General features: G+C 49.2%; 1 protein-coding gene across 1 annotated transcript; it reads left to right on the forward strand.

Annotated features, from left to right (window-relative positions):
* The first annotated feature begins 1405 nt into the window (after window positions 1–1405).
* Window positions 1406–19437, forward strand: UTP14A (UTP14A small subunit processome component). Its single transcript, XM_070604754.1, has 15 exons — window positions 1406–1551; window positions 2619–2694; window positions 3431–3501; window positions 4229–4293; window positions 6086–6228; window positions 6532–6687; window positions 11088–11207; window positions 11302–11396; window positions 12000–12123; window positions 12206–12283; window positions 12740–13133; window positions 15305–15711; window positions 16472–16665; window positions 16792–16891; window positions 19006–19437. Exons 1-15 carry the CDS (start codon window positions 1526–1528, stop codon window positions 19276–19278), a joined length of 2322 nt encoding a protein of 773 aa, XP_070460855.1. The 5' UTR covers window positions 1406–1525; the 3' UTR covers window positions 19279–19437.
* Window positions 19438–24864: the final 5427 nt, after the last annotated feature.

The following is a 24864-nucleotide window of genomic DNA, read 5'->3' on the forward strand; positions in this document are numbered from 1 at the left end:
TGATACAACGGCAATAATGATGGAAAGGTGGGGATATACATCAGACACATTCAGAAGTAAAACTGACAATGTGAGCGAACAACTGTGAAGCATAAGGGAGAGAGGAATCTAAGACTTTTGACTTGACTAAGTGGGTAGTTGACACCAATTAAAGAGATGGGAAATACAGAACTCTGGCGGAAAAGAAAGAAATTATTGGTCACTTCATGTTTCATGTGTCTGTGGGACAAAAAGGATTGCCAGGAGGCAACCAGAGAGTCTGGAGCTAGTCTGGAGCTCAAGAAAAGTGATCTAGGCTGGAGATGTAGATTTTGGAGTTCTCATACAAGTGTTAAAGGCTTAGGAAGAGCATGTGGAATATACAAACAGGTCTGAGAAAAGAACCTGGGCATCATCATCATTTAAGAAGTAAGTACAGAAAAAGTATCCAGCAGTGAAGACAGAGGAAGATAGTCATAAAGCTAAGATACCAGGAGAAGGTGGTGTTATGGCAGCCCAGGATGGAATTCCAACAACACAAAATTATATTTAATCCCACTAGAAAGTAAGCTCTATGAAGCCATGGAACAGGTCTGTTTTGTTCACCAGGGTATCCCCAGTGCCTAGAAGCCTGGCACACAGTAAATGGTCAAAAAGATTTCCTGAATAGGAATAAGAAAACAATCCAACAGGATCAGATACCACACAAAGTTCGGGTAAGACAAAGACTGACAAGTGTCCATTTTATTTAGCAACCTCGGGCGTCACCGATGATCTTGTTCAGAGCAGTCTCAGTGGAATGGTGAGGCCACAGCAAAATGGGAGCGGCTTTAAAGAATAAATGCCAAGAATGTTTTCGTGTATTACTTTCCTACATTTTTTAAACTAAAACAAATTTCTTAAAAGTGATGGGAAGGGAGGACGTTGCAGCCACTGACACAGCCCGTTCTTGGATGAAACTCTGTTCCAAAGGGAAGGAGGAACCTAGAGCTGCAATGACCAGGGAGCACAGGATAAAGGGGAATTTTTCCTCCCGAGGGGAGGAAACCGGCTTCGTTCACTGTCGAATCCCCAGGGCCTCGCACGATGCTGGCCACCCCACGGGCGTTCAGCGAAGCCTCGAGCTGGCCGCCGGCGGGCTCCAGGACGCCGTCGAACACGGGCGGCCGCTGAGCCTCGCCTTTCGCATCAGGCAGGGACAACGCAGGCTCGGCCCGTCCCCGACAGCCAGCACCCTCGCCCTCAGCTCACCCACTCTGGGCCGCGTGGAAAGGAGAGGCCGGAAGGACCTACAGCGCCGCCCCGGGAGACGGGGAGGGGCGGGGAAAGCAGAGCTCCGCCCGCGGGCAGCCTTTCATCTCCAGGCCCCCGGTTTCCCCAGGCCCCACCCGCCGCGCCTCCGCTCGCCCGCTGGCCCCGGGGGGGAGCGGAAGTGACGTGCGTGTCGCACGGGATTGGCGGAAGCAGAAATCGCTTTGCGGCCGGCACGGAAACTGCTGTCCTTTTGGCTTCCGCTCCAGGCCCATGTGAGGGACCGGCTGCGGCGATGAGCGCACTCCGGGCTGAGGAGAGGTAAGGGGTCCAGACACGAGGAGAGTGTCCGCGTCTCGTTGGGAGCCGGGCTTCCCGGCTTCTGAGAAGGAGAAGCCGCCTTTATGACAGACGACAGTTGTTCCCCTCCCGCGAGCTCGCCATTCCTTACTATTTCTGCGATCCATCCTTTAGAGCCCTTTTATTTGACTTTAAATGGCTCCCTCGGCTCCCCAGCTCTTTAGCCTCATCCCTGTTGGTCCTGATGCGGCTTCTCCTCTCCAGCTAAGTTAATATGTTGCACTTTCCTCGTCACGTGACTCCTTTTTCTGCCGCTCTCGCGGCGCGTTTCAACCCTCTGCGCAGGCAGTGCCTGCGTTGTAAACTCTCTTTATCTTGGAAACCTTTGCTGATTGGAGTCATCCAGCACGTTTTCTCTCCTCTGATGTTTCCTGTCCCTCCCATAGGGGAACTGAATATAATCCGTTTAGTAATGGTTGCCTTGCAAAGATTGGTATATACTGTTAGGTAGTAATAGGCTGTAATTTACTTCTAGGTACCAAGCTCCTTAGTTAAGCACTTACTTTGCCGGGTAAGCTCCAGGGAAAATGGCTTACTCCACTGCTTTCATCCAATTTCCTGTTTCCCCATTTCAGGGAACAAGTGATCAAGATGCCACCTTGGAGTAAGCTGCACCTATAACGGTGTCTTCCATATGGAGGATGCTTAGAAATATTAATGGTGAAACTAACTTGCCTCAAGGGCCAGCAACAGCTTCTTCTGCCACCTTACCTAGGGTCTGGCATTTTTACAGCCACAAGAGGTGTGGGAAATGCAGTGCCAATCCCTGAAGAGTGTTAGGTCTTTTCCATGCAGTTCTGTGTGGATATCAGCATCCACTGCTCACCTCTTGGAGGTGATGCCTGCCTTCTTCAGTCTAAATTCAATGTCTTGACAAATTTCCAAAGATGCCCACACTGCTCAGTTTTTCCTTCTTCCAGGGTCTAGAGCCATGCTGTGCTAGGAACTGAAGTTATGTTCTAGAGATTGTTTTAAAAGAAGGAAAGTTAGTTCAAGTAATACTATTTCTCTTTTGTCTCCTTTAACAGCCTTCTGGCTTTAAGGCAACAGGAAGAACTAGAGGATTTGCCGAAAGAATACCCCTTGAGCACCAGTGAAGATGAGGTGGGTGACAACTGCTAACCTGCCTTCTCCACTTTCCCTTCTGCCTCAAAATCAGAGTAGAGGCACATTCCTGCAAAGGGAAGGGGTAGCAACTTGTTTATATTTGTTCAGGTCTTACAACTAAATTACAGTTTGGTGTTTCAGGTATAAGATACTGTATTAAGTGCTATGGGAATTTGAAGACTATAAGATACAGTCACTCTCCTTAAGTTAACTAAATATAATTGATTATATAAGATCAAAACATATGGTCCTCGTTATATGATTTCCCTATTTCCCAGGTTTGGATTTCTGTAGAGAGTTATTTAAGTATCTGACTGAAATACAATTTACATAATTAAGCTGGATCTCCAGCAGATGCTATAGGAATTCCAACTCTTCATTCTCTTGACAAAACTTGAACTGTTTTTTTTAATGTCAGAGTTTCTGTGTCAGATCATACTATATATTCTACACAGCAACATTATTCTCATAGCAAGAGACTTCCCCAAACAAGCTAAGACAAAGGCATAACATTAGCTCCCAGTTACTAAGGCTCTGTGTTCCTTATAATGAGGGAGTTTGGTTTTGGAAGCAGTTCTTTTAGTTGGAGCCAGAATGCCTGCACACCAGACCTCATCTGGTTCCCCAGTTCTCCACTGACCAAAAGAACGAGAGGTTTTACATGGGCATCAATTTCCACACTGCCTTTTCCCTCCCCTCATCATTCTGCTGGTTTTTCCTTTTCTGTGTCTAGGGAGACAGTGATGGAGAAAGAAAGCATCAGAAGCTTCTGGAAGCAATCAGTTCCCTTGATGGAAAGAATAGGTAACATTCTCATCAGTTTGGACATGTTGTAACTAGCTGATTCCATGAGACTTATCTGCAACTAACGTTTATTGAGTGCCTATGACAACGAAGACACAACTGTCAGCATCGTTATTAAGAGCACATACTTTGGAGACAGACTGTGTAGGCAAATTTTTTTTTATTCTCTCTGCACCTCAGTTTCTTCAACTAGAAAAGAAGATTTATAATAGTACCTACCTTGTAGGGTTGTTGTGACATTTAAATGAGTTAATAAATGTAAAGATCTTAATCCAATGCCTGGCATATAGTAAGCATTATGTAAGTGTTAGCTCTTATTGTGTTAGGGGTTCGTGCATTTGAATTCTGACTTAATCCACACTTACAGTCTTTGGAAGCATTGAGTAGGCATTACTTATCCCCATTAGAGAAGTTAGTTGACTTGCCCCAAAGTCACTCAGCTCATAAGGGGCAGATCCAGGATTCAAATCCAGGTGTGTTTGAATCCAAGTCTAGTGCCTTTCCCACTATGCCTAACTTGTATTGCCTTGTGGTTTGAGGGACTGAGTCTACATTAAGAGATGGTTAGACTACAAAGTCCCGGTTAGGGACAGATTTCCTGGTTGCTTTGACAACCCTGACCCTAGAAGAGAGATACATGACACCAAAGCCTTGTTTGAAGAGAGAAGTGTTTGTTCCCCAGCAAAATGCATCCATTCCTACTATATTCTGTTTTGCCTAATTTCAGGCGGAAATTGGCTGAGAGATCTGAGGCTAGTCTGAAGGTGTCAGAGTTCAATGTCAGTTCTGAAGGTAAGTTGAACAAAGGAAGCTATCAATGCAGGGAGCTTGTGGTGTTCCGAAAGCTTAATGGTCACTTGACCCCGCCAGGAACCGGTTTTGATGGGTAAAGGAATCATACCACAAATCCTTGCCCTGTGAGTGGGTGAAGAAGGGGAGTCAGGCACCGTTGAGTTTCTTCCATTTCTAGAAGAAAGCCTAGGAGGCCATGGTCCAGGGCTCCTCCTGAGCTTGATGAGCTGCTCCTGCAGTAGAGGGACATGAATGAAGATGGCTGCCTCTCACTGAGTCACGTTCCTGATTTCATTTTTATTTCAGTTCTCAGTATTTTGAGTTGAGACGAGCAGCTGATCTCTCCTGCTGGAGCTCAGAGAAGTCAGGTTACTCAAGGGCCTTCACCCAGTACAGTGCTTCTCAAACTTTTTTTTTATTGCTCCCCTGAGGAGCCTTTTTAGATACTTTTTTCCTCACTGCCTCTCCTGCCCACCCGACTCCCCCGAAATTAAATGCTAAGGAAAGAGATTTTATTGGGTAGGTTTGAGCTTTGGAGGGACAAAAAACTTAAGATCTAAGGTTTTTGTCACCCCCCACCAAGACCCAGCTTTCACCCCCTGTGGGGAGTGCTGTCACCCCTATTGAGAATATGTGATGTAGTCAACGGCAGAGTCAGGATTTTCACCTGCTAGCAAGTCTAGATGCCGAATCTTTTTCACCATATTTACAACTAGGCAGCTTGAATGAGTGAGTCACACTTGCGGTAACCACTGACGTACCAGCCCAGAACAAGTAACAGTGTATTCTTCCAAGCTTAGTCATTCAGCAGAGACCTACTGTGCCCAGAACAAGTAACAGTGTATTCTTCCAAGCTTAGTCATTCAGCAGAGACCTACTGTGCTTCTACTAAAGTGAGAAAGTGGCTGCTTTAGGTTGCTGGTGGTGAAAGGTCTCTGGAGAGGCAAAATTTAAGCTGAGATAGGAATGACGAGAAAAGTCAACTGTCCAGGCAAGGGGGCAGCTAGTGCAAAGGCTCTAAGGAAGAGACACGCTTAGCATGTTCAAAGAATAGGAGGAAGGCCAGTGTGACTGGAGCGTTGTGGAGATGGGAATAACATGAGATTGGAGAGGCAGAGGGGGACCAGATCCCATGGGGCTGTGTCCTTTAGATCAGTATAATCCCAATGGGGAGTCATTGAAAGACTTTAAGCAGGATCCTGACATGCTGTGATTTACATTTTCAAAATATTACTCTGACTGCTGTGTGAAGACTGAATTGCGGTGCGGCAAGAGTGGAAGCAGACCAAGAGAAAAGCAAATGACTTTTTTTTTTTTTTTTAAGATGTGCTTTTTGGTGAGGAAGATTGGTCCTGAGCTAACATCTCTTGCCAATCTTCCTCTTTTTTTTTCTCCCCAAAGCCCTAGTACCTAGTTGTAAATCATTCTAGTTCCTCTATGTGGGATGCTGCCATAGCATGGCTCGATGAGCAGTGTGCCATGTCCATGCCCGGGATCTGAACCGGCGAACCCCGGGCGGCCGGAGCAGAGTGCACAAACTTAACCACTTAGCCACCAGGCCAGCCCCTGAGTTTTTGAAACAACTAATTTTCTTTTCTCTTCTACCTTCCAACACGTTTGGGAATGTAGGCAAGTGATGGTGTCATTATGGCTAGCGATTGAAGTAAGAATTATTCCTGTTTTGCTGCACATTTGCCTGTCTACCAGCATTTTCTCCTGAGGCCTCTCCCTAGGTGATATGGAGATTTTGCCTCACTTCTCAGTCTGACCAGAAAGTTTGGTCTTTCTACAGGATCACGAGAAAAGCTAGTCCTTTCCGATCTGCTTGAGCCTGGTAAAACTTCATCCTCGTTGGCCACAGTGAAAAAGCAGCTGAATAGGGTCAAATCAAAGAAGACTGTGGAGTTACCCCTTAACAAAGAAGAGGTTGAGCGGGTGAGTTATGGAGAAAGTGGTCCATTAAGGGGAAGAAATGGAACCGACAAGGAAAAATAGGGTAAGCAGAGAAGGGGGAAAACCTGGAAAATGGGAGGAGGGGAAGTTGTGATCGCCTCACCATGGAAAAGATTAAAACTAATCTCAGGGAAGGTGCAGTCCTGAGAAGTAAGCAAGAGCTAATCTCTAGCATCCTGGTTCTTTCTTGGGCTAAGAAACATTGCCTCCTAATTTCCTGCTAGTCCTTTGAGTTTGAGGCTTAATTTCGTGGCTCTTTCTTTTTGTGTACTTTGCCTTCTTCAGATCCACAGAGAAGTGGCATTCAATAAAACCTCACAAGCCCTCTCCAAATGGGATCCCATTGTCCTGAAGAACCGGCAGGCGGAGCAGCTGGTTTTCCCCCTGAAGAAGGAGCAGTCAGCCTTTGCTCCCATCGAACATGTGCTCAGTGGCTGGAAGGTGAGTGCAGCACAAGGGAACCTCACCTTGGAAGGTGAGATTGCACAGCATGGAGGTTGCAGAGCCTATGGTCAGTTTGGTTGGACAGGTTAAGCCAGAATCCCAGCTGTGGTCATTTTAGTTTAGCAGTCAAGGCAGGCAGAGAGGCGGGGAGCAAGGTTCATGTCAGTCATGCAATGGCCAGAGTAGCTCTGTAGTCGCCTGTCATCAGTTTGTAGCATACAGTACATGGTTATTTCCATGTTTTTGTGTTAAACATCCAATTGCCAGTAGAGAGGGAACATAATGGATATCTTCTTTTTTACACCCCAGTTTTTAAAAAGCTTTCAAAGCCACATTCTGATCTGGGGAAAATCAGGAACTCGGCAGCATTGCTGGTATACGAGCAGCAGAACCCCAAGCTTCCTTGTAGGAATACCTCATTCGAATATAACGTATTGCTGAGAATGACTGGAATTTTAGCAAGTAATTCATTATCTCTCTGAGCTACAGAAAATGAAAAAGATGTTTTAGAGCTGGCTTTCCCAAACACTGAGCCCTGGCAAACCTTTCATCCACCTGAAGCAAAAGGATAATTGTGAGTATGGTGGGTGTAAGGTTGCCAGCCCTTTTGTATTGTGAGGTTATTCTTTCCACTTTAATGGTGCTGAAATAGCTTTTCTTTTGGGAAATGACGGTGGTAATAAATGATGCCGTTGGGGTGGAATGGTAGTTATGCCCTTGGCAAAATTAACAGTTGGTAATCCTTTCTTGGTCCCTAAAGTCTCAGAAACTTTAGTCTGTGAACAGCTGCTTCAGAACAGCTAGCCTTTCGTTTCCAATACACCCTTGGTCTATAATGGGATGTTCTGTCTTAAGTAGAAAAATAGGCAAAAACAGCAATGCGCAAACCAGGGATAGATGCCCTCTTTCTGCTTTTCCTCTGCCTTCTAAAAATCCAGGAATAATAGTGTCCTATGTTCCGGGAACTTGAGGTAATTCAAGCTAATCAAAGCTAACATGACCCGTCACCGTAGCTAGAAATTGAGCGAGTAGTTGCTTATTGCGGGGATAAGCTCTGTTTCTGATGCTGTTGTTGAAGTCATTGCCATTCTCTTTCTAGGATGCTTCCTTTTCCTCATGAAAAAGAGATCAGGTTTAAAGTGTGGCTGCAGGATGGAAGGGAGACTTTAGGAAAAAAATTTTAAGAGGTAATACACTTTGCAGGATTCACAAATGAAAAGTATAGAAGATACATAGTGGAAAGTCTGACCCCACCCCTGTTCTCCATTTGCTCATTTTTACCCCGGTACTCACCCAAAGTAACTTACCACTTTTATACGTTTTTTGTTGTTGTTAACTTTTGAGTTTTATGAATATATTCATGTTTACCGTGTTTTTTAAATCAAAAAAGTAGTAGTGCACTGCTACACACTGTTGTGCACCTTGCCTTTCCCAAATGACAGCGTAAGCTTGGAGATCGCAGGAAAGTGCCAAGTTGGTTATTGAAGATGAGATGATGGAGGAGGAGGTTGCAGTAAGAATGGCACGTCCTCTGCTCTCCAGGAACTCCCTATCCAAGACAAAAGGGGGCCCAGACGCTGTACATTGAATCGACTGTACCATTCGTTCTAAGATTCATTTTTGAGAAATTATGCCAGCATGGCACAAAGAAATAAGGAACTGCCTAGGCCAGGGGCTGCTTCCTGGCCAGCAACTCGCAGTTCTCTTCGTACACCTTAGATTGCAAAGTACCGAGGACTAGTAATCTACCAGTATTTCTGGTGATTAAGAATCCAGAAAGTCTGCACTGTAGTTTTGGTCCAGCTTCCCAAAATTCCATTTGACTCTAGCCAAGAAGCCTTAAATGGGATAATGCGTGAGAAAGCGTTTGTAAACTGCAGAGTGCTGGAAAGGATGTAATTTTTCCCACCACCTAGCAGCCTACACTAGCACTTCCCAAAGTGTTCTCCTCAAAACCGTAGTTTCTCAATATGCCTTCACAAGGCGGGTGGCAGGGTTCCCTTGCTAGAAAATGCTGCATGTCCCTACTGGAGATGGACAATTCACAATGTATGCTAGTCTTTTAAAGGCTATGAAAAGATAGTAAAGAAACCCCTTTGATTTACTCTAACCCAGGGTGATTTTATTAAAGGTGATTTTATTAAAAATCCAATAAATTGAATTTTGAACTTCTAAAAATTGAAGTAAATCTGATTAGCGGATGAGGAACATGCTTTGGAAAGAGCTGGTCTCCACTGTTGTCTCTGTTCTTTTACCTTCCTCCTCTGCTACCCTGCCAAAACTTCTCAAAGGGCATTGGTCAGAGGGCACCGAATCGCCAGATCCCGAGGCCTCTGAGTCTTCAGCCCATGTGACACTACTAACACATGACATTGTGCAAAACTCTTCTCGCTTGGCTTCTGTGTCATACCCCTGGGTTTGTTTTTTCATCTGACTTTTCTTAGTCCTTTTTATTCTTGCTCTGTAAATACGCTATCGGTCACTCTCAACCCCTTCTTCTGAGCTCCAGTCCCATAGTCCGCGTGACTAGCCAGCCTCACCTGGGTCTCCATGAATACCTCAAACTTCACACACTACAAAGTACGCCTGGCATTTTCCTGCCCCAGGCTCCCAAACCCTGTACCACTGCCTTCATTCTGTAACTCAGGCAACAGCATAACACCCTATCCCAGTTGCTTAGGTTGGAAGCCTCAGCCATCTGATTCCTCCTCCTCCCCTTAGCTGCTCCCCTCCCCAGCCCAGACAGTGGGCTCGTCCTGTAAACACTGTCTCGGTAATAGCTCTCAGATCCCTAGTTCCTCTTCTCATTGTCATTTGCACCTTTCATTTGGCGCTTTACAAATAGCCTCTTAAACAATCACTAGGGTTTTCTTTCCAAAACACTGATTGTCACTCTCCTGCTTCACATCCTTCCAAAGGCTCTCCACTTGGAGAATAAGACAGACGCACCTAGCATTTTAGCTACACTGGCCAACACTTCGTTCCTTTACCTACCTCTCCTTTCTGCATATCTGTCTTTTGCTTATATTCATCTCTCTTTGGCTTTTTTCCCCCTCTTTACAGAATTGTACTTAATGCCTCAAAGCCTAATTGAGAAAGTCTCTTCCTTCCCCAAGCCTAACCCACCTCCTAATGAGAATTAACTGGTCCTTCTTTTGTGATGACTCCTATGGACTGACATTTAACCCACTATGTTAGGGGTGCATGTGTCTCTTTCCTCTGAAAGGCTATGAGCTCTAGGAGGACAGGAATGATCTTAATCAATTGTGCATTCCTAGCACCCTGCACAAGTACCTGGAGTGGAGCTGCAATCAATAAATGTTTGTAAATTGAATTGAATTGGAGGGAGATTACAACATTGTAATATAAATAACTTGGTAGCCTGTGATTGACCACTACTGCAAATACTAAAAATGGAAGAACACGCACCTTTACTATTCAGTAGAATAGGCTTATGGTTAAATCAACAGCACCGTGTAACGTGTGATGATGTGTGTTTATGCATTTGTCCAGGTATTTGTAAGTTTCATACTGACCATGATCTATATGGCTATTGAAGAAAACCACGTATAACATTGGAAACTGGCTCTGTTGCCTAGGGCTATCTTTGTGCCTTGCCAAAGTGGACCATGGCATGATCGGCCTGCTTATTTTAGCCATCCTCACAATACCAGTCAAGCAGCAAATGGGATCTTTTGTTGACACATGAAGCCACTGGTTCACAGTCCCTTCGTTTCATACGCATAGACGCTACCTAGCATGCCCAGTTAACTGGAAACTGAGGAATTGGAGCCAAAGTTAGAAAATGACTAGAGTTAAATTTGTACTGTCAGGAAGCAGGCCAATTACATGAAGGTCATATTCTGAAAGGCAGCGTCTTTTGTGCTTAAGACCTCACCTCCCCTTTCCTCTAGAAACATTATTAGAAGGAGGCTTATAGGAATCTGAGATTCCTATTTGCACAGTAATAGTTCTGTACTTCAAGTGTACATAACAATACAGGGACCATTTTGTTTTGCAACTATCAAAACTGACAATTTGGTGCTGCTGTCCCTCTGTCCTGCCAGCATCTACCTTAGGGGCATCCTGCTTCGATTCCTAAGAGAATGGTATTCTGTTTTACATATATATTGTTAATCTGAACAGAGTGATCCCCTCAGTAATATTAGAGAGTAGGCTCAGAGTTCCCTTGCTGAAGTTGTCTTAAATCAAAATAAAAGCAGACTATCTACACAGCTGGACAGCAAGACTAGAACACCTTCTCTTATTGTAACAGCCAATCCTATCCAGTTAGTGATTCCAATTATAGTGTCATAAAGTAGAGGGACATAGGATTGTAAAGAGGGAGACTGTGGGAGCATGGCTTAAGACTTAGAATGTTCTGTTATCTCCTTAAGGCAAGAACTCCCATGGAGCAAGAAATTTTTAACCTCCTCCATAAGAACAAGCAGCCAGTGACAGACCCTTTACTGACTCCCGTGGAAAAGGCCTCTCTCAGAGCCATGAGCCTGGAAGAGGTAAGTGTGATAGGCCCTCTGATACAGCCGGGCATGCTGTTTCTCCCAGCACTTGCCCTCAAGCCCAGGAGTCACTGAATGTCACTCATTGTAGGCTAAGATGCGCCGAGCAGAGCTGCAGAGGGCCCGGGCCCTGCAGTCCTACTATGAGGCCAGGGCTCGAAGAGAGAAGAAAATCAAGAGCAAAAAGTAAGGAGGCCCCTGTGGCCCGGCCTTGGGTTCCATGGAAGAAAGCGATGTGGTTCAGCACAGGTCCTTAGGAAAGAACCTCTGGCGTGGCAGCTGGGGCCATGTAGAAGAGGTCCCAGATAGGAGTGGCTAGCCTTTTTTCCCCCTCACACCAACCTCACAGAGCTTTGCCTGCTTCAGTAGTGCCCTCTCCTCTAGCTTTGGCTTCCAGTGTTGATTTTGCTAAAAAGAAGACTGTTCAATTCTTTGTTTCCCTCCCAGGGTGTCACAGAATGGTTCTGCAGGATGAGCTGTGAATTCTCCCACTGCTGGGGCCAGTAGGGCTTCCTTGCTGCCTTTTTGCCACTTTGGAACTTGTTCTCCTGTTCCCTTGAGCTATAGATGCAGAGGGCACTCTGCTCTGCAGAGGTCTGCCCCTGGGGGCTGCAGGGACTGAGTCCTGCCAGTTCTCTCAGGTCCCACACTGGCTCCCTGCAGTCAGCTAGCTCTGTGATGTCCGTTCCAGCCCCTGCATAGGGAAGCCCCTTGGGGAGCGGGGGCACGTTTATGTTTGCATCAGTGTTCCAGCTCACTCTCTTCGCTTATACCCCTCTCACCCTTTAGGTATCACAAGGTTCTGAAGAAAGGAAAGGCCAAGAAAGCCCTAAAAGAGTTTGAGAAGCTGCAGAAGGTCAGTCCTTCTGCAGCATTGGAAGAGCTGGAAAAAATTGAAAAGGCCAGAATGATGGTGAGGCTGCCTCTTTCCCCTACCCCTTGAACCAACCTTCCCCGGAAAGCGAGAAGGATCTCACTCTGCCCTTTCTTTCCAGGAGCGAATGAGCCTTAAGCACCAAAACAGTGGGAAATGGGCAAAATCAAAGGCAATTATGGCCAAATATGACCTGGAGGTAAGAGATCGTCAGGGTGAGAGAAGAGATGGAATTGGAGGAAAGAAAGGAAAAGCAGTCCATAAGGATGCTAGCAGAAGCAGAGTTGGGGAAGAGCCATGAGGATGAATGGAAAACCAGGAATCTAAAAAGGCATCAGAAAATCTCTAAGGCAGAGAGGAAAATGACCAGGAACAAAGTGGAAAAGGAGAGATGAAAGGGAAACAGCATTGAAGGCAAGTCCAGTTAAAGGGGAGAGGAGCTACTTTTTAGCTTGTGTCCCTTGTTGATTCCTTGAGGACAAAGAATTTGTCTCCCGTTTTACTTCATAGCTCTTAACACAGTGGTATATGTGCAGTTTAAATGGTAGGCACCAGTAAGAAATACTGAAGTCAAATTGAGAGGAGGCAGAAATGGACCAGGAAAGGTGTTATTGCGGTCACTAATGACAAGGCACTCCTGCTGTGACTCCTCCAGGCTCGCCAGGCTCTGCAGGAACAATTGGCCAGGAACAAAGAACTGACGCAGAAACTCCAGGCGGCCTCCGAGAGTGAGGAAGAGGAGGAAGGCGCAGAGGACGAGGATGAAATGCTTGTCCCCGACGCGGTGAATGAGGTGCGGATGAATGCAGACGGACCGAACCCCTGGATGCTCAGGAACGGCCCCGGTGAAGCGGAACAGGTCGACATCCAGAAGGACCCTGAACAACCTCCAGAGCCTGTGGCCCACGAGGCTTCTGAAAGTGAGGGAGAAGAAAATCCAGTGGCAGAGGAAGAAATGTTGTTGAAAGAATTGGAGGAAAGGCGATCACTTAGAAAAAAGCCTGGGCTCAACCAGGATGCCAAGCCGGTGGGCAGACGAGAAACAAAAGGTGAGTTGCGGTGGCCGGAAGGCAGAACTGCCTGGGGCTAGTGTTACAGACGCCTGTGAGAGGAAGACTGTCCACCCACACACGCCGCAGAGTGATTAGGCTCTGGGGACTTTCACAAGAGGCCCCTGGGGCCCTGGAGAGAAAATAAATTCATAATAACCATTTTTCTTCAAAGGCATTTCATAAGCGGTCATCTGCATGGCTCTACGATGTATGTTCCAATGTGTTTTCTGCTCTTGAGGGCTTCCAGTCTTCAGAAAGACAGAACTACACGATCCTGGAAGTGAGGGCAGGAGTTAACATTGCTGGTCCCCACAAAGCAGAGAGAAGGGCACGAGGTGGGACAGCAAATCTGAAAATCGTTCACACCACAGGCCCAGGTGGATTTTGAGGCATTATGAAACATCTTCAACTTGCTGCTGCAGTTTCTGTTTCTAAAGTAGGAGTGGCATTTTTAGCACCTCGTAATGCTGGTTGATACGTGTCAATACGGGGTGAGACTTTCTTGACAGGAATGAATGACTCCACAAGGCACATGGGAAATTAGAATTGTTACCTCGTGCTCAGACTCGATTTGAGTGTTATATTGTCTACTTGTTATCTTGATGACATTTTATATTAACGTTTAGTGCCCTTGAGAGTGGTCAGAGAACTCCCGATCTGGGGACAACGCAGGGCATTAGACAGCCTGCTCAGGAAACTGTCTACATTCACAAGTCACCTGGCCAGCTGGGTACATTCTCAGGTCTGATTTTATTTCCTGTAGGAATAATGCATGTAGATGACAGCAAGAATCTGTTTTTCCATGGCAAAAAAAAAATTACAAGAGCTGTCAGTTAGAATGTGTTGTAGGACCCTGACTTCGGGCTTTCAGCTGGAGCGTTCTGGGATTGATAGTTACAGGCAGTCACTTCCGGGAGGAGTTTGGAAAGTAGCACTGCAGGCCGAGATTGTGGGGTCGTCTCTGTACGACCACGGGGCACCAGCTGTGTCCTCCTGAGTCCCCTCAAAAGCTGGGCACCTCGCTAACCATGCAGAGCAGTTGGTTGTGGGATGAAAGGTGAATTTGGATTTCCTTGGATAATAAATAGAATGTTCTCAAATCTTTAGGGAAATAGTGTCCTGAAATAGTGGGAAGTCATGGACCCCAAACAAAATGAACAAGGAAACTTGCCCTTGAGTAATAAACACACGTATCCAAAAGCCAGATCTAAGCAGCTTCTTCCAGTGGCTCCAAGCCAAAGCTAGAGAGCAGGATGAACTGGGGAATGGAGGCAACTAGAGGTGACGCAAAGGACAGTCTAGAAGTGTGTTACTGCCGGGTTTCCCTCGGGGCTCTCAGAGACTAGTGGTAGTTGCTCAGGTGCTGCTGGTGACTGGAACGGGCGAGCTACTTGATGAGCCCCAGCAGGTTAGGAAATGCTGCTTTAAGATTAAACAATACTGGCTAAGGTTTTTACAAATAGTAAATCACAATTTTTAGAAATTACAAATAATAAATGACAATGAAGTTGCATTCAGAGGCCACCTGTTAAAACAGCTTTTTAAAAACTTGGAACTTGGGGCCATCTCCCCAAGCAGGGTATACTGTATGGGGAACTCAAGCCACAGTTCTGGTTTTACAGTGAGTCATTGGAAAAGCTGGGAATAGGACCCAGGACATCTGCTTCCCAACATGCTGCTTTTAACTACTAAACTCCATTGCCTGCTACTTGACAGGTAATGATTAGTGAACTCTCCAGGAGACCCAGCGAATGGAATCTTCTTTTACCCACTTGTCCTCGTTGGAATGTCTTTCATGGTGCTTAGCACCCAGTGGGTGCTCAAAAAATGCTTTCTGGTTGTTGAGAGTGCTCCATAAATGTTTGTTGACAGGGCAACTTCCAACCTCCTTTTTTTAAAAATATTTTTTATTCTCTAGGGTTCTGTCTTGAACCAGCATTACTTTATTTTATTTTCTGCTGAGGAAGATTTGCCCTGAGGTAACATCTGTGCTAATCTTCCTTTTTGTATGTGGGTCATTGCCACAGCATGGCTGCTGATGAGTGGTGTGGGTCCGTGCCTGGGAACCGAACCCAGGCCACTGAAGTAGAATGTGCCGAACTTAACCTCTAGGCCACAGAGCCAGCCCGCCAACCTCCTTTTCTGACAGCTGTCATTTCTTCCCCCAGATTCTAGCAGCCAGGAGGTGCTGTCCGAATTGAGGGCACTTTCCCAGAAACTCAACAAGGAAAACCATCGGTCCACGAAGCAAAAAGTGAGTTCAGCGAGAACAGTTCTGCCAGTTCAGAGAGAGGAAGCTGCTGACGAAGAAGAGGAGCCCATGCTGCTGCAGAGGCCAGAGAGAGCACGGACTCTGGACGAGCTAGAGGAGCTGGGCAGAGAAGGATGCTTTCAAGATAAGGAGCGTCCCAGACCTGCAGTAAATGGGCAGTGGTTGGAGAGGAAGCCAAACAATCAGCCTGGTGCCCCCAAGGAGAAGCCCAAAAAGGAGCAAATGATTGATCTACAGAACCTCCTAAGCACAAAATCGCCTTCTGTGAAGTCTTTGGCCGTTCCCACGACAGTAGAGGAATGGGTGAGCAGAGCCAGGGTCGTGGGCCATTGTGGGGGATCAGAGCTGGGGCAGAAAGTGTCCTTCTTGCACAAGGAGTAGAATCAGGGACGTTGTGCTGTGCGGGGGGCATATTTCGGTAGTCGTGAGGTCCGGAATAGTATGGGGCCAGGCCGGTCCTGGTGACAGTTTACTAGATGCAAATATGTGAGTGCCACTGAGACTCCCACATCCTAAACCTTGAGCTGCCAAACCTTCCCTGGGGTGACTCTAAAACTGCCCTCAGAGGAAAGACGAGTCATCCCAAGCTCTGACCAGATCCCAGGCAGGACAACTCGAAGGGGAATCATTGAGCTGTTGCCAGGATTTTTCTCTACCCAGTGGGATCCCAAATGGTCCGGGACCCCCCAATTAAGTAACTGAAACTACTCAAGCAAGGAGCCCCGGTGCCTGTCTTTCCAGGGGTGTAAGCTGGGGGATGCCCACATTCTGGCCAGACTGCTTGGAGCACCTCCTCCTAACAGAGGCCATTCCTTCCTCCACCCTGCAGCTTCCTTACTGAAAGTTTAAAATTGTGTCCTATGATAATGAGCTAGGGATAGTTACCCTAGAGAAAAGCAAATTGGAGCATGATTGGCCGCCAATCGGTTGGTATTGCAAGACCATCATTGTTCAGTGCTTGCCCCTAGGGGGCGCTAAAATGCCACAACCCAAAATTCAAGCGGACCTGCCTGGAACCACAGCTCACAAGGGAGGCTGTAGCTCTGCTCTTGTTTCTTCCCAGGAAGATGAAGAGGAGAAAGATCAAAGGCAAATGATAAAGGAAGCTTTTGCCGGGGATGATGTCATCAGAGACTTCTTGAAAGAGAAGAGGGAGGCTGTGGAGGCGAGTAAGCCAAAGGACGTGGACCTGACTCTGCCTGGCTGGGGCGAGTGGGGCGGTGTGGGCCTCATGCCCAGTGCCAAGAAGAGACGCCGGTAAGAACGGGAGAAGGCCTGTCAGAAGGGCATCAGGTTCTCCACCTTGCTCTCAGGCGTCCTCCCTGCCCTTTTCACTCAGTCCTTAATGCTCTTAGTCAGACCTCCTGCTGTTCTGCTTTCCAGGTTTCTTATTAAAATCCCTGAGGGTCCTCCAAGAAAAGACAAGAATTTGCCAAATGTGATTATCAATGAGAAGCGAAACATCCATGCAGCAGCTCATCAGGTGAGGGAGAGAGCGCCCTCTGGCTGCCTCTCTTTGCTGCCTGGCTCTCTTGCTTGGGAGGAGGGTTCGAGTGCTCTGGGGTCAAGAAGGATGCGTGATCTTGATCACAGAATCAAATCTGTTCTTGTTTCACTGACCGGCTCTGGGATGAATAATTCCGAATCGACTCTGCTGTTTTAATTACTGACCAGGAGGAACGCTGAGGCTCACAGGACAATCTGTGCAGCCGTGGTGAGGCCCCCAAATCTGCATTTTCAACTAGTACCCCAGATAACTCGGATGCAAATGGCTGTTGCTAAACTAAGAATTACTATTCTCCAGGCCTGTATTTATAGTCAAGGTAATGTTCAGAGGCTATAAGCTTTGAGCTGCATCTTAAGAAAAATGGACAAATGGATACTTGTTCAGGGCAGTGAAAGGATTTTAAATTGTGTCATCTGATAATGAGCTAGGGACATTTACCCAAGAGAGAAGCAAATTTGAGCATGATCACAGTCTTCGAATATACTGAAGGCTGTCATACGGAGCAGAGTCACATAAAGTAGAAAATGGAGGAAAAACAGCTCAATTTAAGGAGAAACTTTCTGCCGGTCCAGGGAGAGAATGGGTTGCACTGGGGGTATGAGCATGCGAAGAGGGGACTCAGGAATGAGACGACTCAGTGACCTTTATGTTCCCTTCAATTCTGAAAGTCTGTGACCCTGAGCTCTGTCCCCAGCCAGGAGAACATTGAAATGAATTATTTTTCCCTCTGAACAAAAAGGGGAGAATATTTTAACAGGTACAAAAGAGAGGTGAGGAAATCACATTTCAGTAATACTCTGTTGATCTTATTTTGTGAACCAATTGCTGCAGAAATGGAATTGCAACCCCTGTCACCCCAGTTGAGGACGTGAAGCAGCAAACAGGCAATGAGCAGGCAGGCGGGGGTTAAGGGAGAGGACAGAGGGGCGCTTCACCAGGCCAGGGTTCTAGGTGAGGGGTGGAGTGCGGGCCTCAGTGAAGGCCACCCTCCCTTCCAGGACTCTGATCTGTTTGTTTTTAATAGTCACTGCAAACCCACAACTAGTTTTCCAAGGGTCTCCCTTGATTTTCCTCGTCTTTTTAATAAGCCATGGACTGCAGGTCTCAGCACGCAATAGCTGAAGGCAAAAGAAAAAAAAATGCAAGCCTCCCGAGACAGAATTCTTCGTCCAGGAGTTTCTCTTTTTCTCTTTCCTGGGGTGACAAGCACAGATCTAGCTATCAGCCCCAGTAAGACATTCCCTTCACCCAAAGAGAATCTGTGTCCTTCACCACCACTGGGACCACCCGGCAGGGTGCAGCTTCTCGAGTGTTCCATTGAATATCTCCAAAGACTGCTGACCGGAACTTCCCCCTCGTCTGCTTACATTTTTCCCTCTTTGGCCTTTGGGGAAGTGTTTAAGATTATTTCAATGTCAGAAGGCAGCGCTGTGGTAGAGTAGAGAAGAGTACTAGGTCGGGAAAGGCGACCTGAGTCCTGTTCTCCCTCACTGCCCATAATTCACCTGGGTAAATCGCTTCCCCTGTCTAAGCCAAATTTGGGGCCAAGGGAGATGACTTTTGCCATTATCTAGGACCTTCCAGCTCTGACATTCTGTGATACCGAAAGAAGATGAAGCTAACTGAGCGGTAACAGCCTGGTTGAGTTCGGGATTCAGGAGTAAACCTTCGGGTTCCTGAAAATATTAATCGCATGTATCAAGGAGAGGAAAGGAAGGGGTTGGGAGCCTGAAGAGGGTAGGAGGGCCATAAGATCCACAGGGATACACAAATGCCCCGATGCTTTGCAGTCACCGTGTTGGATGTGAAGACCCAGGTGGGGACAGCAGCCCGGTAGTATTCCTACAGCTCCAGGGGCAGTCTTGGGGTGGTTTTTCAATCCCTAGATTGTTGGGTAAGCCTGGGGGAAGGGAGGGTCCTAATACAAATTAGGACCAAATGACCTCAAGCAGATTGGGACTCCAGAGGTTAGCTGGGGGCATTGGGATGCCTTGACCGCCTGGCAGCTTCACTCACGGCAGCCATCGTGTAGAACTGTGGCCTGTGTACTCACACTGCCTGACAGTTACCATTTCTACCTTCCCTTCCAGGTCCGAGTGCTTCCGTATCCATTCACCCACCATCAGCAGTTTGAAAGGACCATCCAGACCCCTATAGGATCCACATGGAACACCCAGAGGGCCTTCCAAAAGCTGACTACACCCAAGGTCGTCACCAAGCCAGGCCATATCATTAAGCCTATAAAAGCAGAGGATGTGGGCTACCGCTCTTCCTCAAGGTCAGATCTCTCTGTAGTACAGAGGAATCCAAAACGGCTCTCCATCCGTCACAAAAAACAGCTGAAGAAAAACTCTGTAGATTGAGTTGCTGGAGAGTGACATCTTACTGCCCAGAACTAGGAACCGACTTCTCGATTTGCCCGGTTTTACTCCGAGCTACAAGATCAACTCCAAAACGGGCTTAGCACACTGTGAGTGTAGTTAAGCCACATTTTAAAAATAAAGGCATTTTTATCTATTTAACTGGAGTGTATTCTGTGTTGTCTCCCAGTTGAATCATTTTCTTCAAGTCAGACAAGACACCTTTGGACGCTCCCCATTGCATTTCTCCAGCCACACTTGTCAGGGGAACCTCGTGTTCTTACCAAGGATTATGTAGTTAGTCCGAAAGTGAAGTAAAGAGAAGTTACCCTAGCCTGTGATCATAAATACATCACATCAAACATGATCCACCATAAACCAATTTGAAGTGTCAGGGATAGTGACTAAATAGTGTATATTCTTAAGCTAGAAATACCATGCACAAACTATGCAATGGGATTGAGTCCTGGGCTCGTCCTAGGATGGTGCAGAAGCTGGGTTCAGCTGTAAGTCTAGCCGCTATCATTCTCTTCGTGTGTGACAGCCTCCTGGCTTGCACAGGTTGCTGTCGAGAGTAGCTAGCACTTATTTTCTCATTTGTAAGATAGGTTTTACAGATGAGGTAGGTGAGCTTTCAGAAGTAAAGCTCTATTCCCTTTCCTACCTAACTCGGCCAACTGCTCACCATCGATTCAAAGTATGGTTTATTCGAGCATTACTCTGCTATGAGGCAGTTCACACGGGTGGAACCTGTGAGGAACCTGCCATTCTTTGGATGACAAGAAATATAGGTACGTGGGAAGAGCCCCTGCAGCAGAGATTTCTAACAAGGAATTGGAGAACCCCCTGCCCCCTGTTCCCAAAGGACATACCACTACTGTGCCTCACCTGCCTGGAAGGTTGGTCCCCTCCAGCCTTTTAGACCAAGATGAGGGTTAATTTTTGTGTGTCACAGACCCGTCTATGAATTTGACGAAGTTCTGAGCCCTCTCCAGAAAAACGCACAAACATGTACACCATTTTACAGTCTGAGTTGCTTTACAGACGTTTGGAATCCCGAGGCCAAAAGCTCTCTGTCACTCCACAGGTTTTCTTTCGCCATAACCCCCACCGATACGGCCCTCTTTTCCAAGCACACCACTCTCCACAGCAGTTCCACAACGTTTAGACATCAAAGGTAACTAGTCCCGATACCTTTATTTGATAGGTGGAAGATTATTTAGAGTACAGGGATGTATCCAGCGTGACACATTAAATTAGTGACTGAGTGGGCACTAGGACCCTAGGCTCACTCCGAAGCCAAAAGCCACGCCATAAATTTGTGAAATTCGCAGGGGTAGCTGTGGGCCCCTAGTGCCATTTGCTCATCCTCTCAAGAACCAGCCAGGAGCTGGGAAGGGAAATGACTATGTTGATCATGCTCAGAGCCCAAGGGGCATTTTTAAGTTATCCACTGGCTCGAGATTATCCGTGATCCACTTGCTGGTTGACACTTAAGTCAGTAGCCAATGGGAGGGAACGGAGGACCCCTACCCACTCCTGCCTCCGTTTAAGAGACCATAACCTTTTGAGCACAAAGCTGCCACCTCCGTCCCACCCACCCCCCAAACTAAAGCACCCAATCAAGAGTCCCCAGTAAACGGCCAATTCCCGGCTACTTTCCCGGGACCCTCTTCAGCTCCGTGTTCCCCGCAGCCGAGGAGTGATGTAAGCGACCCCATCCTTCAAAGGGGAGGGCAGGCTCAGGAACGTGCTATAAACGACGCCCACTCCCAGCCTTCCAAGCCCCCAAACGGATTCGATTGTTGTTTCGTGGGGCTTTTTTTTTTCTTTTCTTCCTCCGAACCTCCGAAGTGTTCTCCCTTCCCATTGGCCAAAGCTGCCCCTTGACGCCACCCTGGCCTTGCTCGCTGATTGGTCCATTCTGGATGTGCCCAAGCCTTTTTCCCAGGGTGTGGCCCCCCCGCCCCCAACAGGGTTCTGACCCCTGGCTCCTCCCTTCCCCCCAAGCCCCCCTCTCAGTTCCGAATGGTACCGCCCTGGCTCGGCTCCCCCAAGGCCCAGGCCGCCCTTAGGGCCCCCGGACGGGGCGGGGCACGCTGGGGACGGGCAGAGGGCGGTGGTGGCGCCTTCCTGCCGAGCCCGAGGCCGCCCCCGCCACCTTTCTGCAGCCCTCGTACATCCCACTTTCCCCTGGGCAGTCTTCGTCCTGCCTTGGCAGCCCCGTCCCGTCTGTGCAGCCCCCACCGTGGTCTTTTGGTCATCCCCATCCCCAGCGTTAAATCCCTGCCTTCAGCGCTCCACACATGCCCAGCCCAGCCGCCTCCACCCTCGGGTTCTCGCAGCACTCCCTTTCCCCGTGTCTGCTCACCCTTCCCCTCCCGAGCCCGCCGAAGCACCGGCCCCCCTTCCTCGCGGACTGTCCATCGCCAGGATCCCCCCCCCGTGTGTGGCCCTTCCTCCCAGCGGCCTCCCCTCCCCTTCGTGGCCAGCGTGGTGGAGCACTCCCGGCCCACTCCCCCTTTCTCCGTACCCCCGCGCTCCCTTCTTATGTTGTCCCTTCACGTCCCTCTCTAAGTCCCTCCCACACCATGCCCCCCCCCCCCGCGCCCGTACACACACACACACCCCTCCCTCCTAGGCGTCCCCCGGCGCCCCTCCCCTACCCCTGCTTGTCTATGCCCCTCCCACCCACCCCGTCCTTTTGTCTCCTCTTTGGTCTCTAAGTCCCCCGCCCCTCCCTCACTCCCGCCCTCGCTCCCCGCGAGCACGCTCTTATCTTCCCCAGGTCCCGGCGCCCCGCCCCCTGGCCGCGCCCCGCCGGCCCCCTCCCTCCCGCTGCCCCGTCTCCGCCCTCCGCGCTCCGCCCTCCCCCCCGCCGCGGCTCTGGCCCGCCAGCCCGGCCGCCCTCCCGGCTTCCCGGCTCGCTCCTCCCGCCGCCGCGGCCGCCGCTCCCGGACCCACCCTTCCCGGCCGGCGGCTCGCGCTCCCGCGCCCCCCCGCACACGCCTTCCCTCCGCCCCGCGCCGCTCGCCCGCCCCAGCCCTCCCGCGGCCCGGCCCGGCCGGCGCTGTGCAGCCCGCCCTCGGGGAGCCTCGGCGCCCCGCGGCCACGGGCACCTCGCGGGCGGGCGCGTGGCCCGGGAGCGCGAACGCGGGCCGGGTCGCCCCCGCCCAGCACGGCCCTGGGAAGCCGCCCGGGACGCAGGCGCCCGTCGGAAGTGTTTAGGGGACGGGCCGGCTGCGGCGCCTCCCGCAGCCCGGGCCAGGCCCGCGCGCACTGGGGAGACGCCGCCGCCGCGCCGCCCGGGACGACTTTCCCCTGAGCCTCTTCCCAGCTCCCGCCCCAAACCTGAGCCCGCGGCGCGCAGCGCGCAGCGGAGACATGGGGCTGTCGGGACAGGGGTGGGGGACTCTCCGAAAATGCCGCGAGGGACCTTCGCTGCGGACCGTGAGGCCCGCGGAGCAGAGGGCCAGTGACACGCCCCGGCCACCCAGGGAGAAAGGGCGAGCCCCCGCGGGCCGCCTCGCGCCCGCCTCCGGGCCTGGGGCTCCGCACACGCCACGCGGAGCGACGCTGCCGCTGGCCCTTTGTATCGACCCCGCGCGTGGAGGACGGAATTAACCCCTCAATCCGGGGTGGGGGGGCGCGGCTTCAAGCGGACAGAACACCCAGCCACGTGCCAATAGGCACTTACAAAAAGAAGTCTGTTCGATGATGCCCAAGTTGACCGTGTTTCCTCGCCTGAACCTCTTCTCCCGAGCCCTCCCTCAGTCTTACCTATTTACCCACCAGACTGGAAGCTCTTTGAAGGGGGCCCTGTTTGCCGCTGTGGCTCATTCAATGGGTCCCTTGTGATTGGCGGACAAGTGGATGTATTGGTTAGCTGCCCGCCTTTGGGATCTGTGTCATTATTGTGTGATTTAAGGTTGTTAACTCGGGAGGGCCAGGACCCGGTTGGGATTACTAGCTCGTGCCAGGCACAGCATGATGCTCAAAGGGATGGGCCATCAATGTTTTTTGAGACTGATGTAGCTAATTATGCAGGAGGCCAATGCCTACCTCCTCCTCGTCCCCAGAACTCCCAGTTCCAGAGCTGGATGTCCTGAGTGAGGAAGAAACGAAGGAGCTGCCTTAGCTCATTCCCAATCCGAGGCCGACTTGCTGGGGTCAGACCCGGCTGCGCTGGCCGTCAGAAGACACTGAGTGATGTGACTTTCCAGTGCTGGGAATGGGTTTTCAGGGAGCCCTAAACTCCGCGCTTTAACTCCCATCAGTTTGCAACTGGAGCTAGGAGGAAGGAAGTAGCCAGTTCCTCAGTGTGAAGCAAACTGTCCCATATAAGGATCAAACCTGTAGCTCTTCATCTTTTTACCCCAAGGTCGAGCTGAACCCCCACGTGTCAGAGGAAGAAGACTACACAAACTGGACGGATCAACAGCCGTTACCCGGGGAGGAGGGGGGCGTGGGAGTGCTCCTTCATCCCATTTATGGCCGCAAGATTCACCCTGTCGTTTGCAGCAGTTCATTTGTAACCTGGGCACTTTAGAGCCGGTCCAGCTCCCTGCCCACCTCACACCCCACCCCCGACAGGTCCTCTCTGTCCTCGCTCAGCCCTACACTATCTTCACCCAAGCCAGCCTGCTCTAAATGGACGCGGTCAGTGATCCAAGCAGAAACTGAAACAGTAACAATCAGACAGTGTCAAGAGACTCCGGCAGAGATGCCTCGGAGCTCTCGGCCTCCTCCTCTGCCTTGGCACAGAGGTTCTTATTGTCCTGGAAAGAAATACAAAATTCCCTCCCCAAGCTGCGGGGGCTGCTCCAGGGCTTAGCCCCCAAAGACAGAGTTGTGGACCCAGCCCAGCCTCTCTGCCCCCTAATTATTCAGAATGGGACTGTCACCATCGCTCTTCCCCATCCTACCCAAGGCTGGCCCCCTGGGTCATTTGTCCCCCTCACCAAGGAGATTAGGGGGAGCGGGGCTGGAGCTGCATGAGAAGATTACTAAACTATTCCGCAGGTCTCTTTAGGGACCGTTAGCACATCAAAATACATATTTGGAAAATGCTCACAATTAACACTGGGAGAAAAACAGTAAACACAGTGTCACTTTGCCAGGCTCAACAGTTTTGTTTTGTTTTGTTTAAATGCTAATGGCCTTAAATGGGGAGCAGCATCCATCAGTTAAATAAACAAGCCATTAGACTGAGACTAGAAGTGTCAACACATGACTAATCTACTAATTGGGAGAAGGCATCGCTAGTGAGGAGCAAGACAGCAAAGCATGCTGGAGACTGGAGCAGACAGCAGAAGCACATAGTATGCGGGTTTGGAGACCGAGACCTGAGTTTGAATCTTACCTCTACTCGTTCTTAGCTGTGTGGCCTTCAGTGAGTTAAGTTCTTTCACTTCTCTGAGCCTCTGTTTCCAATTCTGTAAAATGGGGACAATAGCAGTACCAACATCACAGGGCTGTTGTGGGGATGAACTGAGATAATACAAGGTCAAGTTCTCGGTACTGAGCCTGCCACGTCATAAGTGTTTGATACCTGTTAGCTATTACTGATAATGATAAAGAACCTAGCAC

Source organism: Equus przewalskii, chromosome X (genome assembly GCF_037783145.1).
Source record: "Equus przewalskii isolate Varuska chromosome X, EquPr2, whole genome shotgun sequence".
NCBI classification, from domain to species: Eukaryota; Metazoa; Chordata; class Mammalia; order Perissodactyla; family Equidae; genus Equus; species Equus przewalskii.

What these genes read in the sequence shown, in the direction of transcription:
- UTP14A (XM_070604754.1), top strand. Translation starts at nt 1,526, where the DNA reads ATGAGCGCACTCCGGGCTGAGGAGAG. An exon ending in ACAAAGAAGAGGTTGAGCGG is followed by an intron (nt 6,229 to 6,531) that starts GTGAGTTATGGA and finishes TGCCTTCTTCAG; the next exon opens with ATCCACAGAGAAGTGGCATT. An exon ending in TCCATGCAGCAGCTCATCAG is followed by an intron (nt 16,892 to 19,005) that starts GTGAGGGAGAGA and finishes CTTCCCTTCCAG; the next exon opens with GTCCGAGTGCTTCCGTATCC.